Source organism: Phalangium opilio, unplaced genomic scaffold (assembly GCF_054372755.1).
Source record: "Phalangium opilio isolate 3A_F unplaced genomic scaffold, DU_Popi_V2 ptg000089l_1, whole genome shotgun sequence".
Lineage (NCBI taxonomy): Eukaryota > Metazoa > Arthropoda > Arachnida > Opiliones > Phalangiidae > Phalangium > Phalangium opilio.
In genome coordinates, this window is record NW_028324194.1 from 2384295 (window position 1) to 2400250 (window position 15956).

A 15956-nucleotide genomic window follows, 5' to 3' on the forward strand; every position below is an offset into this window, starting at 1 on the left:
ACCCTGCAGGGCGCGCCAAAAAAAAATGCACTCTAAATGTTAATGTCTCTCCAAGTTTTCATAACGAGACGGACCGTGGAATTCTAAAAATCTTCGTGTAATTTGAAATTGGATATTAAATATATCATAATTTATTAACTAGAAATATTGAGATTGAAAAATACGGGAAAAAGAATTGTTCATTTAAAAGATGTAAAATTACTCATGCTCAGCCCTATTTGCAAAAATATGGTAATGGGTAGTCCAATAACGTTGTTAGTCTGTGCGACGTGCTTTTGTACATTTCGTAATCGTGTAGGCCTAACGCACGTTTGCGCGCCATTATTTAATAACGTAATTAAACAGTTTAATTTAATATAATTTTTGAAAATTTTGTATTAAATTACGAGATAGTATCATTAAGTTTCTATATTCATAAACAGGTAAGCTTAACTCTTCGCTTTTAATATGAAATTTCATCTACAAAGTTTGAACTCTTGTTGTTTAGGGGTTTTATTTCAAAACCAACGAAGGACTTTCACATTTTTAATCTGAGTGGACGTTAATTCTTGTGGGATTAAAATTTAATCTCATCACTCAACTAATTAGGTAAAGACGAGTAAGTTATTAGAATTTTGAAAGTATGTCTTGTATTTGAGGTAAAGTAAGGTCTAAAAAGTAGGCTTAACATTATTAGTCTTGTAACTTGTGGCGGGTAGTTAAGCCTAGGCCTAATTTTGTCCTGACCCTGACCCTGTCACTCCCGCAGTAATTTGTAAGTGCAATTTGAAATTTTGAATCAGGGCAAAGGCAAGTTCAATTAAATTTAGTGCAGTTGAAGGGTAAGGGATTTTTAGGGTATTTATTTTCTCTATCCACATAAATGAAAACTATGTAAAAGAATTAAAGGGAAGTGGACTGAGAGACTGCTTGTACCTTATTTAGCAGTTAGCAGACTTAGCACCATTTTATGACATTGTTGGTAAAGGGTTGGGAAGATATGATTAGCATGTTCATCTACTAACTCAGGTTGGACTATAAGGCAGTGCTTCATAAAACAAACAGGGTTCTTACAAACATGGAAAACTCAGGGAAATAAATAGTTTAAAAATAAGTCAGGGAAATTATATAGTTGACAATTAAGTCAGGGAAATTACATAGTTGACAAATAAGTCAGGGAAATTACATAGTTGACAAATAAGTCAGGGAAATTACATAGTTGACAAATAAGTCGGGGAAATACTTAGTTGACAAATAAGTCGGGGAAATACATAGTTGACAAATAAGTCAGGGAAATACATAGTTGACAAATAAGTCAGGGCTCTGGTCAGGGAAATACATAGTTGACAAATAAGTCAGGGAAATTACATAGTTGACAATTAAGTCAGGGAAATTACATAGTTGACAAATAAGTCGGGGAAATACTTAGTTGACAAATAAGTCAGGGAAATACATAGTTGACAAATAAGTCAGGGAAATTACATAGTTGACAAATAAGTCAGGGAAATTACATAGTTGACAAATGAGTCAGGGAAATACATAGTTGACAAATGAGTCAGGGAAATACATAGTTGACAAATGAGTCAGGGAAATACATAGTTGACAAATGAGTCAGGGAAATACATAGTTGACAAAAAAGTCAGGGAAATACATAGTTGACAAATAAGTCAGGGAAATACATAGTTGACAAATGAGTCAGGGAAATACATAGTTGACAAATAAGTCTGGGAAAACTCAGGGAAATAAATTGTTGACAAAGAAGTCAGGGAAAACTCATGGAAATAAATTGTTGACAAAGAAGTCAGGGAAATACATAGTTGACAAATAAGTCAGGGAAATACATAGTTGACAAATGAGTCAGGGAAATACATAGTTGACAAATAAGTCTGGGAAAACTCAGGGAAATAAATTGTTGACAAAGAAGTCAGGGAAAACTCATGGAAATAAATTGTTGACAAAGAAGTCAGGGAAAACTCAGGGAAATAAATAGTTGACAAATAAGTCAGGGAAAACTCAGGGAAATAAATAGTTGACAAAAGATACAGAGAAAACTCAGGGAAATTTAGAATATTTAGTAAAATTCTTGGAAAGTTTTCAAGTTTGAGTAAGTTTACTCTGAAGGGGTTGCTTCAACTATAAAAAATACTCCCATTGTTATAATTACAAATATGGGAAAAACAGTGAATACTCAGGGAAATATATGGGAAATGCTACCAACACAACAAAAGCAGTGAATACTCAGGGAAATATATGGGAAATGCTACCAACACAGGAAAAACAGCGAATACTCAGGGAAATGTATGGGAAAACTCAGGGAAATTTATGGAAAAAGCAGGGAAAAGTCGGGGAAGTTTATGGAAAAAGCAGGGAAAAGTCGGGGAAGTTTATGGAAAAAGCAGGGAAAAGTCAGGGAAGTTTATGGAAAAAGCAGGGAAATTTATGGAAAAGGCAGGGGAAACTCAGGGAAATATATGGGAAAAGCAGGAAAACTCAGGGAAATATATGGGTAAAGCAGGAAAACTCAGGGAAATTTATGGAAAAGTCAGGGAAATTTATGGAAAAAGCAGGGAAAAGTCAGGGAAATTTATGGAAAAAGCAGGGAAAAGTCGGGGAAGTTTATGGAAAAAGCAGGGAAAAGTCGGGGAAATTTATGGAAAAGGCAAGGGAAACTCAGGGAAATATATGGGTAAAGCAGGTAAACTCAGGGAAATATATGGGTAAAGCAGGTAAACTCAGGGAAATATATGGGTAAAGCAGGAAAACTCAGGGAAATTTATGGAAAAGGCAGGGGAAACTCAGAAAAATATATGGGTAAAGCAGGAAAACTCAGGGAAATATATGGGAAAAGCAGGTAAACTCAGGGAAATATATGGGTGAAGCAGGAAAACTCAGGGAAATATATGGGTGAAGCAGGAAAACTCGGGGAGATATATGGGAAAAGTAGGGAAAAAGTCAGGGAAATTGATTAGATTGGTTTTCATATATGTTCGCCATGTACGTTATTGCAAATGGTCAGGGAAAACCTGGAAAAGTCAGGGGAATTTCATTCTAAAAAATTTGTAGTAACCCTGTTATTATAGGGTGTAGTGAGCTAATGGGAAGAGGGACATTGTCCACCGTTATTCAACTCCCTCTATGGATTGAATTTCCGTGGCAATTATTTTTCTGTTTTAGGAATTAGTAGAATGGCATCAAGTAATGGGGTAAATAGCCTGCAGTCTGGGAAATAAGAATATTTTTTAAGCTAGTCCCTGGGACCAGTGACCCCCCCCCCCTAGTGTTCGAAATAATTAACTAGTCTCCGGACTGGTTCCGTCCCCCTTAGCAGGGTTCATACAAACCTGGAAAACCGCGAAAACCTGGAAAAATCAGGGAAATACATAGTTGAAAAAAACATCAGGGAAAACTCAGGGAAATTTAGAATTTTTAGTAAAATTCAGGGAAATCAGGGAAATTTAGAATTTTCAGCAAAATTCAGGGAAATCAGGGAAATTTAGAATTTTCAGCAAAATTCAGGGAAATCAGGGAAATTTAGAATTTTCAGCAAAATTCAGGGAAATCAGGGAAATTTAGAATTTTCAGCAAAATTCAGGGAAATCAGGGAAATTTAGAATTTTCAGCAAAATTCAGGGAAATCAGGGAAATTTAGAATTTTCAGCAAAATTCAGGGAAATCAGGGAAATTTAGAATTTTCAGCAAAATTCAGGGAAATCAGGGAAATTTAGAATTTTCAGCAAAATTCAGGGAAATCAGGGAAATTTAGAATTTTCAGCAAAATTCAGGGAAATCAGGGAAATTTAGAATTTTCAGCAAAATTCAGGGAAATCAGGGAAATTTAGAATTTTCAGCAAAATTCAGGGAAATCAGGGAAATTTAGAATTTTCAGCAAAATTCAGGGAAATCAGGGAAATTTAGAATTTTCAGCAAAATTCAGGGAAATCAGGGAAATTTAGAATTTTCAGCAAAATTCAGGGAAATCAGGGAAATAAATAGTTGACAAAAACCTCAGGGAAATTTAGAATTTTTAGTAAAATTCAGGGAAATCAGGGAAATTTGCGTCAAACAGGGGCCGAGTAATTAAGCAAAATGTTCGTGAACATTCCCTCCATAGGATTAACATTACACTATACTTTGGAGGCTCGTAACTCTGGTTCTATTAGAGATACGGGGATGTCCTTTGATTATGCATTAGTCCTATTCGCCCCCCCCCCTCCTTCGTTAACATTTGCCCCATAGGATACTCCATATACGGGAAAAACCTGGAAATCTCAGGGAAATCTGTTTTCCAAAAGTTGTATGAACCCCCCTTAGTTTTCCTATGCATTTAGCAATTAATAAACTGGTCCCTAGGACCAGTAACACCCTCTTCTTGAATTTAAATACTAGTCCAAGCAATTAATAAGCTGGTTTTGGAGTTTAAATTTTTCTAGCATCATTTAAAGGGATTGCAAAGACGGCATTGGCTGGTGGGTAAATAATATTTGAAAGACGTCATAGACACGTGACCATTTAACACAGATGGAGTGGGGATATGGCACTTGGGTCTTTTAGGGCAGCTCTTCGTTGCAGGATTCTTACGAAACCAGGATAAGTTAAGGATTTGAAAAATGGGGGTGGAGCCGGGATTTCATTTGCAGGGTTCGTACGGAACCTGGAAAACCTGGATAAGTCAGGGATATGAAAATGAAGGGAAAACGTCAGGGATAAGTCAGGGATTTAAAAGGTTTTTCTATAAAAAGTCAGGGATCTGTCAGGGATTTCGTTTGGTATATCAAACCATGCTTCGAGCAATGCTAAATATGAGACAGGTGCAATTATGAAGTGGGCTCTGGTAAACATGTGCTTAAAATGGTCAGGGATATTGGTGGTAAAATTTGGGCAGGGATAACCTGGAAAAGTCAGGGATTTTCAATGTAAAAATTTCGTACAAAACCCTTATTTGGTATATCAAACCATGATTGCTTCGAACAATGCTAAATATGGGCCCAGGTGTAATTATGAAATGGACTCTGGTAAACACCTTAAAATGATCAGTGACAAAATTTGGTCAGGGATTTTCGTTATGAAATTTCGTCCGAAGTCTTCTCTAGCGCCACGTCGCGACCAATATTGACAACTTTTTTGACTCAAACAATAGCCATAATATAAGGCTTATGAGTCGAATTAAGTTTCGGGACTCCCGGTAGGGGCGCTGCTGACAGGCGATGCCATTAGAAGAACGGGGGTTTTAGCCTGTAATTTTTCCAGGCCATCTGTGTTTAACGGTCTTTGGACTAGGTTTCCAGTCCCAATCCACGTGGTGTCTTTGTATCTTGGCGCCACGTGGTGCCTGTGACGTATATCAAATACTTTTTAACCACTCGCCGATGCCTTCTTTACATTGCAGTCCCATAGTCTGCTACTAAAAATTTTCTCGTGACGTCACACCCTCCTATCTCTTACCTCGGTTTTGGCGACCATATTGGAAGTCGTCAGCTTAAGCCATACAATTTAGACCCCCAATATTGACGTCACGTTCCCTTAGCTCCTCCCTTCTCAGTACCACTCTATTGAAGAGACTGCGAAGAAGCTATCAGCGGGCGGCTAAAAAATTATTTGAAATACGTCACAGGCACCACGTGACAACACGATACAAAGACTCCACATAGTGTGGGACTAGTTAACATCTAGTCCTTGTATTTCGCGAAATTGCAGCGCCAATTCCCTGAAGTGCTTGTTTTCGAATTCGAAATAAAACGAACTAAGCTTCTTTGAACCACGCCTTTACTAGGTCACGTGACTCTGACGTATTTCAAATAATTTTTACCCACCCGCCGATGCCGCTTCTTTATGGTCCCTTTAAAGGAAAGCGCGGCTCCATGATCACCCCTAGCATTCTGGCTAATCTTCTGTACAGGAATTTTACCTTGCCAAAGGCAGGAACCAATCAGACCAAAAGTGGATGAGAGGAAAAGTATGAAAATGGCCAAAAGTCGCGAGTCATCAGAGTTTCACCGTAATTGACCGTTTTATTGGCGTAGCTATACTGGGCCTGTTCACTCCCATAAAATAGGTCTTGTGTTATTTCGCGGTTACGCTGTTACCGTCGTCTGCTATTGTGTATGCTAGAACTTCCTCGATTTGTGTTTGTGGTCAGAACAGAGCAGCTGGTAATGTTTTAAAAGGTATTAGAAGGTATAATATGGATTTAAGTAAGGTTATCGAAGCAAAAGAAGAACACATAAAACTAGATAGGTTTAAAATAAATCTCGGTAATTTAGCTATAGCGCGAGCAGCTTGCGTCGTGATGCGCATGATCGAGTGGGCTGTGGTTAAACCAAGGAGCATAAATGTCTGAACTACTTTCAGTCGCGAGTTTGCAAGTCCATCAGTCACTAGTAGACTAAATAGTTATTGGCGAAACTTTGATGTCCCCGTTTTTTTAACACAGGCTCTTTCAGAGAGAATTTAGAAGGGGAGTGGAAGGGGTGGTTTGGAATGTAGCGCAACGTCGTCTGCTAAACGTTATCTAGGCAGGTCGATTTCCGGTATGATGCGTTTGTAACAGAGAGATTTTAGAACACGTGACCGGAAACTCGCCTACCCCAAAAAGTTCAACGCGACATCTTGTTTGGGCGTCATCACGTTTAATAGAGTTAAAGGGGGGGCCTTCCACTCCCCTTCTAAATTCTCTCTGGCTCTATGGCCTTTGTCATACTTTCCCTCTCATCCACATTTGATCAGACCTAACGCTCTAGTTCCCATTGGTTCCTGCCTTTGGCTTAAGTAGCCTTTGCCAAGCTTAGCCACTGTGTAGCAGAAAAGCCATCTATAAGGGGCATCAGCGGAGCCGTGCTTTCCTTTAAAGCAAAGGGCGGCTCCGTTGATGCCCCTGAAAGATGCCTTTTCCGCTACACGTTGGCTAAGCTTGGCGAAGGCTAGTTAAACCAAAGGCAGGAACCAATGGGACCTAGTGCATTAGGTCTGATTGGTTCCTGCCTTTGGCAAGGTAAAATTCGTGTCCAGAAGATTAGCCACCATGCTAGGGGTGATAATGGAGCCGCCTGTTACTTTAAGTAGCTTAACTTAAACGTTACTGATAATTACTTATATCCAGTCCAGGACAGACAGAGCTGTCTTCAATCATGTCCGAAGCGGTGGAAGAGGAAAAAGTCTACGAAAGCGACATGTTAGGCGACGACTGGTATCGTAAAGCTCCCCTTGAAGAATTTGATTGGGAAGATTACAACCGAATGTACTTTGAAAATGATTCCAATGGCTTTGATAATCCTTATTACACGTCACAGCTAGACTTAGGGGGTCAAAACAACAACAGCAACAAGAACCCCCTTGAGTGCGACATCTGCAAACGCGTCTACAAACGCAAGGCAAACTTAGACAATCACAAACAAAGTTGTCATTCTAAAATCATTGATAAACCGTTTAAATGCGATAAGTGTCCGTATTCCGCCAGTTTTGCTGCTTATCTGAAACGACATCGGCGAGTTCACGAACGTCCCCCTGATGATGATGATACCCATCATTGTGACGTTTGTAGTTTCACGACACCCTCTCTGAGTGATTTACGTAATCATAGCCTGACGCATTTAGGATATAAGCCGTTTAAATGCGATGTATGCGGATTTTTAACTACGCACGAAGGTCTACTGAATAAACATAAGAAGAGGAAGCATCCTGAAGAATCAGAACCAAAGGAAGAAGGATTACCCCAGGAGGAGGAGGAGCGAATGAAGCCTAAAGATGACTACAGTGAAATTGAGGAAATTGATGTTGTCGGTGATGATATTGTTAAAGAGGCGACGGTAGACGGTAAAATTCAATGTTTTAAAAATATCTTTTTTTTTTAAAGGAACTCAAAAAGAAAAGGCGGGGGGGGGGGTAAAAATTATTTCAATTACGTCACAGGAATCACGATTGAGGCGCCTCTTATAGCGTTTTCCTTTGTGGTCTCCTGAGAATGCTCCGAGATCGCTCCATATTTTCGTGTTACGTCACTGCTCTAGCTCGGAGAACCGAATGTAGTTGCTCCCAATGAAAGACAAAAGTTTTTCCAGAGCGGTTTTGTGACGTCATCAGGCGCTCCATTTTGGTCGCTCGACTTTTTCGGAGACGATTTTTTTTTTCGGAGCGCTCCGAAAAAAATTCGTCTTTCATTGAAAAGAAAAACGAGGTGCTTCGAGACGTAGGCTCGTCCAGGGTTCGTACGGAACCTGGATAACCTGGATAAGTCAGGGGTATGGAAATTAGGGGAAAAAGTCAGGGATAAGTCAGGGATTTCGTTTGGTATATTAAGCTACGCTTCGAGCAATACTAAATATGAGACAGGTGCAATTATGAAGTGGGCTCTGGTAAACATCTTAAAATAGTCAGGGGTAATTCCAAAATTTGGTCAGGGATTTTCAATGTAAAAATTTCGTACGAATCCTGTCGTCTTACATTGGCCCAGTCGCCCCTCCCGGTTTGCTCCTAGATTGATCCCAACCGCTCCGACTCTAGGGACGGAGCGACCAAAATGGAGCGCCTGATGACGTCACAAAACCGCTTTGAAAAAACTTTTGTCTTTCATTGGGAGCAACTCGATCAGGTCCTCGGAGCTAGAGCGATGATGTAACACGAAAATATGGAGCTATCTCGGAGCGCTCTCAGGCGACCACAGAGGAAAACGCTATCTGTTTGGAGTGGGACTTGATACTTCAGCGTTTTCCATTTGGATGATCCGAGAGCTCCAAAAACAAAAATTCGTCTTTCATTGGGGTGATAAAACGATCGGCTCCGAAATGGAGTCGCGTCTTCCATTATCCCAGTCGCTCTCTCCCGGATTGACCCAAGCCGCTCCCACCGAGCATGGGAGCACTCAAAGATCGCTCCGATTTTGTTGACACGTCATCGCTCTAGCTCGGATTACTGGATCTAACTGCTCCAAATGAAAGACAAAAGTTTTTTCAGAGCGGTTTTGTGACGTCATTTTGGTCTCTAGAGTCGAAGCGGTTTTGGATCAATCTGGAGAGCGACTGAGTTAATGGAAGACGCGCCTCCGTCTCAGAGCCGCTCTTTTTTTCACAATGAAAAACGAATTCTTTAAAGATCACTCTGGGAGCACTCGGATCACCCCAATGCCAAGGGAAAACGCTATAAGTTTCTTTGAACCACGCCTCTCCTTGTTCACGTGCCTCTTACGGATTTCAAATAACTTTGACCCGCCCACTGCTATCTTCTTTAGAGCCCCTATATAGTAAGTTCGGTAGAGGGTGGGAGTGAACTGTGTATCCCCAACGTTGGGGGCAGCTTTGTAATAGAGAATACTATTTGCCCCACCCCCCCGGAAGGGGGATATCACTAAGATAAGAGATAGAGGGTTATGACGTCGCCATATATGGGAAAGAAATAGAGCTATCTCAATTGTGACGTCAGTGCTTAAGTAAAAGGTCACGGGGCTTAGCTTTGGCAGTGGGCGACCATGTTTGGTACCGCTTTGGTCCTACGGGCAAATAGCGTGGGTGACGTCACACTAAGGCTTCTGAGATAGCTCTATAGATAGTTCTCACACATGGAGGATTCATACCATTTACGAAGCCGGGATATCTGGAGTACAAAGTAGACGGGTTTTTGTCCTCCAGATAGCCCGCCTCCTGGTGTAAATGGTATGAATCCTCCATGTGTGAAAACTATCTATTACCAAAAGTGGATGAGAGGAAAAGTATGAAAATGGCCAAAAGTGGCGAGTCATCAGAGTTTCGCCGTAGTTGACCGTTTTATTGGCGTAACTATACAGGGCCTGTTTACTCCCTTAAAATAGGTCTTGTGTACAGGCTGGGAAATAAGGATATTTTTTAAACTAGTCCTTTGGACCAGTGACCCCCTAGTGTCTGAAATAATTTACTGGTCTCCGGACTGGTCCCAGCCTTTGCTCTCCAATAGATTTGCAATTAATAAACTGGTCCCGAGGACCAGTAACCCCCACTTCTTGAATTAAAAAACTAGTCCAAGCAATTAATAAACTGGTTTTGGACCAGAGGAAGTGTGCTATTTCCCAGCCTGCTTGTGTAAGTTGTGTTAATTCGCGGTTAAGCGGTTACCGTCGTCTGCTATTGTGTATGCTAGAACTTCATCGATTTGTGTTTGTAGTCAGGACAGAGTAGCTGGTAATGTTTTAAAAGGTATAATATGGATTTAAGTAAGGTTATCGAAGCAATAGAAGAGCACATAAAACTAGATACGTTTAAAACAAATCTCGGTAATTTAGCTATAGCGCGAGCAGCTTCCGTCGTGATGCGCGTGATCGAGTGGGCTATGGTTAAACCAAGGAGCATAAATGTCTGAACTACTTTCAGTCGCGAGTTTGCAAGTCCATCAGTCACTAGTAAACTAAACTAATAAATAGTTATTGGCGAAACTTTGATGTCCACGTTTTTTAACACAGGCTCTATGGCCATTGTCATACTTTCCCTCCCATCCACATTTGCTATTAATGTATAAATATAAAGCCACTGATGTTGTGGTTAAAACAATCTAAAGTAGATATTATTTTAGAAGGTACAAAAGACGATTCAAAATCTGATAAGGATGCGGAGATTGATAAAGACGATGACTCCCTGGAGTCTTCGCCGCTAACATCACCGGAACCTCCTTCGGAGGAACTTCGTAAATCAACCGTATTCTTAACGACAAGCGCCGATCGCCGATACAAATGCGATCAATGCGGATTTTCCAGCAATCATAAACTCCGTTTTAAAGAACATAAATCCGTTCATACCGGACAATACCCTTACAATTGCATTCATTGCAATTACCATACTGCCAGAAAATCCGATTTTGACGAACATAAACGCTTGCATTCGCGTCAAACTGGTTTCAAATGCCAGCGATGCAATATTTATTTCAAATGGCGAGCGGATTTGGATTTTCATATGACGAAACATTTAAAAAAGAGGGCGACCTCTTTTAAAGAGTACGTTTACGTTCCATCGAAATCTAAAAAGAAAGTCGAGTATCGTTGCCACGAATGCGACGCTGTTTTAAGCGATCGTAGATTGTTAGCTCGTCATAAGGAAGAACATCGTCAACCTCCCACACCTCCTCCTCCTCCACCTCCTCCCAAACCTATTCCTACTCTTAAGCCTAAAGGGACTAATTTTAAAAGCAGCCATCATTTCTGTTTGTTCTGCCGAGTGACCTTCAAAACGAGACAAGAGTTGAATCTGCATAAATCAATTCACGTTAGAACCTGCGAGTTAAAACTTCATCGCCTACCCGATGCCAAAAATTATTACACTATTGGATTGTTGCATACTCCCGTTGAACCCAATATACCCTTTATTCGACCGGGTCCACGATCGAGGAAGAATAGAGTACGGCGAATTTCCATACCCATATTCACACCCGTGCCTGGTTCTAAGACCGGTTCTGTTGAATTAGCCCCATTTTGGACTAATCAGTTACCGATTTGCGAAAATATCACTAGAGTCGAACCCAATTCGACCAATACCGCCACCTCCACCAACAGCGTTGAAGCTGTTAAGGAAATAGCCAGTAGGTTTAGCGTTGATCCTAATTTAGTTAACCCTAATGCTAAAAATATCGTTGCCGCTAATCCAATATTAGATAACCTTATTGGGAATGTTAAATCCGAACCATTTCAAGATAGTTATGTTGACATTAATAGACAGAAAAGTGAAACTGAAACTGAAACCGTAGTTAAGACTGAGATTAAGTCCGAACCCAGCCTGATATCAGCAGCGACTAACGATGACTTAGATTTTTGGGTTGAAGCTGAAGTTTCCGGTAAAGGTGATTGCGAGGAATTGGATGTCGTTTGCGTTTCCGATAGTGATAATGATGATGGTTACCACGAGCCAAACAGTGCGGGTAGTTTGCTAGAACACTATCTCTCGCAACCTACAGCAAAAACTGTGGCAAATAGGTTTATAAGTAACGGAAAATCCAAAGGTACCGGTCAAGCCATTCCCGATATTTTTGATAGCGCTCCACTCGTGATTACGGCTCCGATATATCGTTGCGAAAAATGTGATTTTCAAAGTGGACAGAAGTTTGCTTTCAAGAAACATCAGAAGTTGCATTCTGAAAAGAGGAAATATGCCTGCAATTTTTGCGGGTTACGATTTAAGAGAAGGTTAAGGCTTTTTCAGCATAGTTTTGTTCATGCCAAAGGTTAATTAATTAATTAATTACTCTATGCTTTTTTTTGGATAATTAATTTTAAAAAGAGGGAATAATTAAATCCCATCGCAGAATTTGATTTTAAAAATTAAAAAAAAAAAAATTCATTCTTACTTACTCAGTTTTACTAACAATGTTGGTAATAGTTTAAAAGTTCATGTATCTTTTTTATTTTTAATTAATTAATAGAAGAAAAGCTTTAAGCAATTAAAGCACGGGTCACGTGGTTCCCCTGCAAGTTGACTTTCGTCCTGAACTCCCGTTTTGGCTTGGGGGAGGGCAGGAAGCATTTATGGGCGGGATTTATAAGTGTACTTTTAAACTCCGCCCACTAGACCTTGTCCAATCCCGTTTTGGCTTGGGGGAGGGATTTATAAGTGTACTTTTAAACCCCGCCCACTAGACCTTGTCCAATCCCGTTTTGGCTTGGGGGAGGGATTTATAAGTGTCCTTTTTAAACCCCGCCCTCTAGACCTTGTCCAATCCCGTTTTGGCTTGGGGGAGGGATTTATAAGTGTCCTTTTAAACCCCGCCCACTAGACCTTGTCCAATCCCGTTTTGGCTTGGGGGAGGGATTTATAAGTGTCCTTTTAAACCCCGCCCACTAGACCTTGTCCAATCCCGTTTTGGCTTGGGGGAGGGATTTATAAGTGTACTTTTAAACCCCGCCCACTAGGCCTTGTCCAATCCCGTTTTGGCTTGGGGGAGGGATTTATAAGTGTCCTTATAAACCCCGCCCACTAGGCCTTGTTCAAGCTTAACCCGGAGTTCAGGAGGAAAGTAAGCTTTTAGAGGAACCACGTGACCCGCGCTTTGCTTTAAAAGAAAGGGAATAAGTAAATCCCATCCCAAAATTCAGTTTTAAGAATTTAAAATACATTCATTCTCACTTTGTTTTATTAACGATGTTGGCAACGAGGGGTCGGACACTAGCCAAAAATCCCGTACACTTTCATCGAAATTCCAAAATATCTAAATATGTTCTATGGTAAATTAACATTGAAATCTTAAAATCCCTCGTAAAAACCGCTTTAAGATTTCAAAATTCCTCTAAAATTTGAAAATCCCGTACACAGAAACACCATATGTCCGACCCCTCGGTTGGCAATCGTTTAAAAGTTCGAGTATCTTTTTATTTTTATTTTTAAAGGGATTCAAATGACCGGACAACCATTTTTAAATTGATTTTGACTAATATAAGAACATTAGAATATTTAGGAAGATTTAAATTGCAAAAAATTATGCTTTAAATTTGTATTTTAAAAATTTACATGCTAAGAATACACCGATTAAAGGGAGGGTGAAGTGGAAAATTAAGCGAATTTTGATTCTTCAACTAATTAGAAGGCCTATTTGCATAGTGATGCATCCTGGAAATACAGTCTCCGAATTATTTTATAATTTCAATTAGTTTAATATTTCTTAGATAATTTGAAATAAGCACCTCCGACCAATTGCGTAACGCAATGCCGTCTTGTTAAAGGGAGGGTGAAGTGGAAAGTCAAGTGATTTTTTATCGATTCTTCTAACCAGTCTGCATAGTGAAACATTCAGGAAATATCTCCGAATGATTTTAAAATTCAAATTAGGTTCCGATTTTAAGAATAATTTGAAGGATCGATCCCCTCCGACCAATCGCGTAACGTCCTGCCTTTTTATTAATAAAATTCTCGTCGAATGAAATTTATCGCGAGATTTGAAAATATTTGCGCGCGATGTGACAATCGTGGCGCGAGACATGGAGCGTGCCACGAGAATTTTGTTAACTGGAAGGCAGGGCGTTACGCGATTGGTCGGAGGGGAATACTTCAAATTATTCTTAAAATCGGAACCTAATTTGAATTTTAAAATCATTCGGAGACTGTGACTGTTTTCCTGAATGTTTCACTGTGCAGGCTGGTCTTATAATTAGTTGAAGAATTGCCAAAAAAAAAACCGTTTTATTTTCCTTTTCACTCTCCCTTTAAGAAAATCGACATTAACTAATTATCCAAAGCGAGCCCGTCTAATTAAGGTTTCAAGATATAACATTGTATTAATTGAAAGAGTCTTATAGTTAGTTTTAATTAGAGGTTTCTAATTTAAAAATAAACAACGTCTTGTTTATTTTATCAACAATTAGTGGCAGTCTTAAAGGGAGGGTGAAGTGGAAATCAAGTGTTTCCTGAATATTTCACTATGCAGACTGATCTTATAATATGTAGAAGAATCGATAAAAAATCACTTTATTTTCCACTTCACCCTCCCTTTAACACATAACTTACATAAAATTGCCAAATTATTTTAGGAAAGTTTTGTTTAAATGGTTTTTAATTAAGTCTAAATTTATTAAAAAAAAAGTTACTGGCCATTTTTCCCCCTTTAAAGGGAGGGTGAAGTAGAAAATCAAGTGATTTTTATCGATTCTTCTATTAATTATAAGAACAGTCTGCATAGTGAAACATTCAGGAAATACTTCCGAATGATTTTAAAATTCAAATTAGGTTCAGATTTTTAGGATAATTTGAAATAAGGACTGCCGACCAATCGCGTAACGCCCTGCCTTTATGTTAACAAAATTCTCGTTGCACGCTCCATGTCTCGAGCCACGATTGTCACGTCGCGCGCGAATTTTACCAAATCTCGTGATAAATTTCATTCGACACGGAACGTACCACGAGAATTTTGTTAACAAAAAGGCAGGGCGTTTCGCGATTGGTCGGCAGTCCTTATTTCAAATTACGCTTAAAATCTGAACCTTATTTGAATTTTAAAATCATTCGGAAGTATTTCCTGAATGTTTCACTATGCAGACTGGTCTTATAATTAGTAGAAGAATCGATAAAAAATCACTTGATTTTCAACTTCACCCTCCCTTTAAAGTCCACATGAAACGGTTAGAACAAGATAAATCTAACACCAGAAATTTAATTAACAAATACCAAAAACATTTAAGCATTTTGTTCAGTTTTTCAACATATTTTTTTTTGTTTGTCACAATTATTTTTTTTTTTCTATGAAACCTAAACCCAGTTTAGTTTCTTTGGAAAAACTTGTTTTAATCTGACCTAGGAGGATTGATACCATTTACACCGGGAGACCAGGCAACTTTGGGGCAACAGCGCTGTAGCATGTAGCCTCGCCTCCTGTAGTGTAAATGGTATCATTCCTGCTAGTCGGAAAACTATTTTCCAAGCTTTTAAAGGGCTCCTTCGGACCCTTAGACACATGGCCCCGCGGATTTCCGAGCCCCCCTACCTAACCAGAGGGAGGGAGTGAAAGAAGGGGGATATTAACAAGGAGGGAACTACTTAGGGGTCGGAAATCGGTGGGGCAAAGTGTTGAGGAAGATCGTCTATGAAGAGGGGATGGAAATCCGCGGGGCCATGTGTCTAAGGGTTACATTGTAACAAGTCAGAAATTTTTTTGAGTTAAGCCTATGCTAGTAGTCAGTAGGGTTAATGATAGTAGGAGGTCGTTATATATTTTTCGTCTGTTTATATGTAACAAAATTAAAAAGGTTTTTGTAGAAGTTTACAATGGTCACCTGATGACGCGCTGATGTTATTTATATTTTTGGAACTCGTTGCTGACAATAATAAGTTTTTAAATATCCAAATGAGCTTTAGAACTAAGAGTTTGGTCTGGAAAGTGACTCGAGGTCAGACAAGGAATGTTAAGTAAAAATGTAATTAATAATTAAGGTTTTGCCGCCAAAATTCTATTTTTTTTCTTCTTTACAATAATGGTTTATAAAGTGTTTAAACCATATATTTGAATTAAGCGAGATCATTTAATAAAGTTCTATTTTAAAATGAAAA

General features: G+C 39.4%; 1 protein-coding gene across 5 annotated transcripts; it reads left to right on the top strand.

Annotated features, from left to right (window-relative positions):
- Positions 1 to 47: 47 nt before the first annotated feature.
- Positions 48 to 15956, top strand: LOC149646953 (uncharacterized). Of its 5 annotated transcripts, none has more exons than XM_089849773.1 (4): positions 48 to 422; positions 488 to 598; positions 7076 to 7788; positions 10510 to 15956. In XM_089849773.1, the coding sequence occupies exons 3-4, from the start codon at positions 7104 to 7106 to the stop codon at positions 12150 to 12152; spliced, it is 2328 nt and encodes a 775-aa protein (XP_089705899.1). In that variant the 5' UTR covers positions 48 to 422; positions 488 to 598; positions 7076 to 7103; the 3' UTR covers positions 12153 to 15956. The 5 variants fall into 5 exon arrangements, with proteins under 5 accessions (XP_089705899.1, XP_089705898.1, XP_089705900.1 ...); XM_089849772.1 differs by having other exon boundaries at positions 488 to 588; XM_089849775.1 differs by lacking the exons at positions 48 to 422; positions 488 to 598 and adding an exon at positions 2932 to 3182 and having other exon boundaries at positions 10510 to 11508; positions 11581 to 15956.

What these genes read in the sequence shown, in the direction of transcription:
- LOC149646953 (XM_089849771.1), top strand. An exon ending in TAAAGAGGCGACGGTAGACG is followed by an intron (nt 7,789 to 10,509) that starts GTAAAATTCAAT and finishes ATATTATTTTAG; the next exon opens with AAGGTACAAAAGACGATTCA.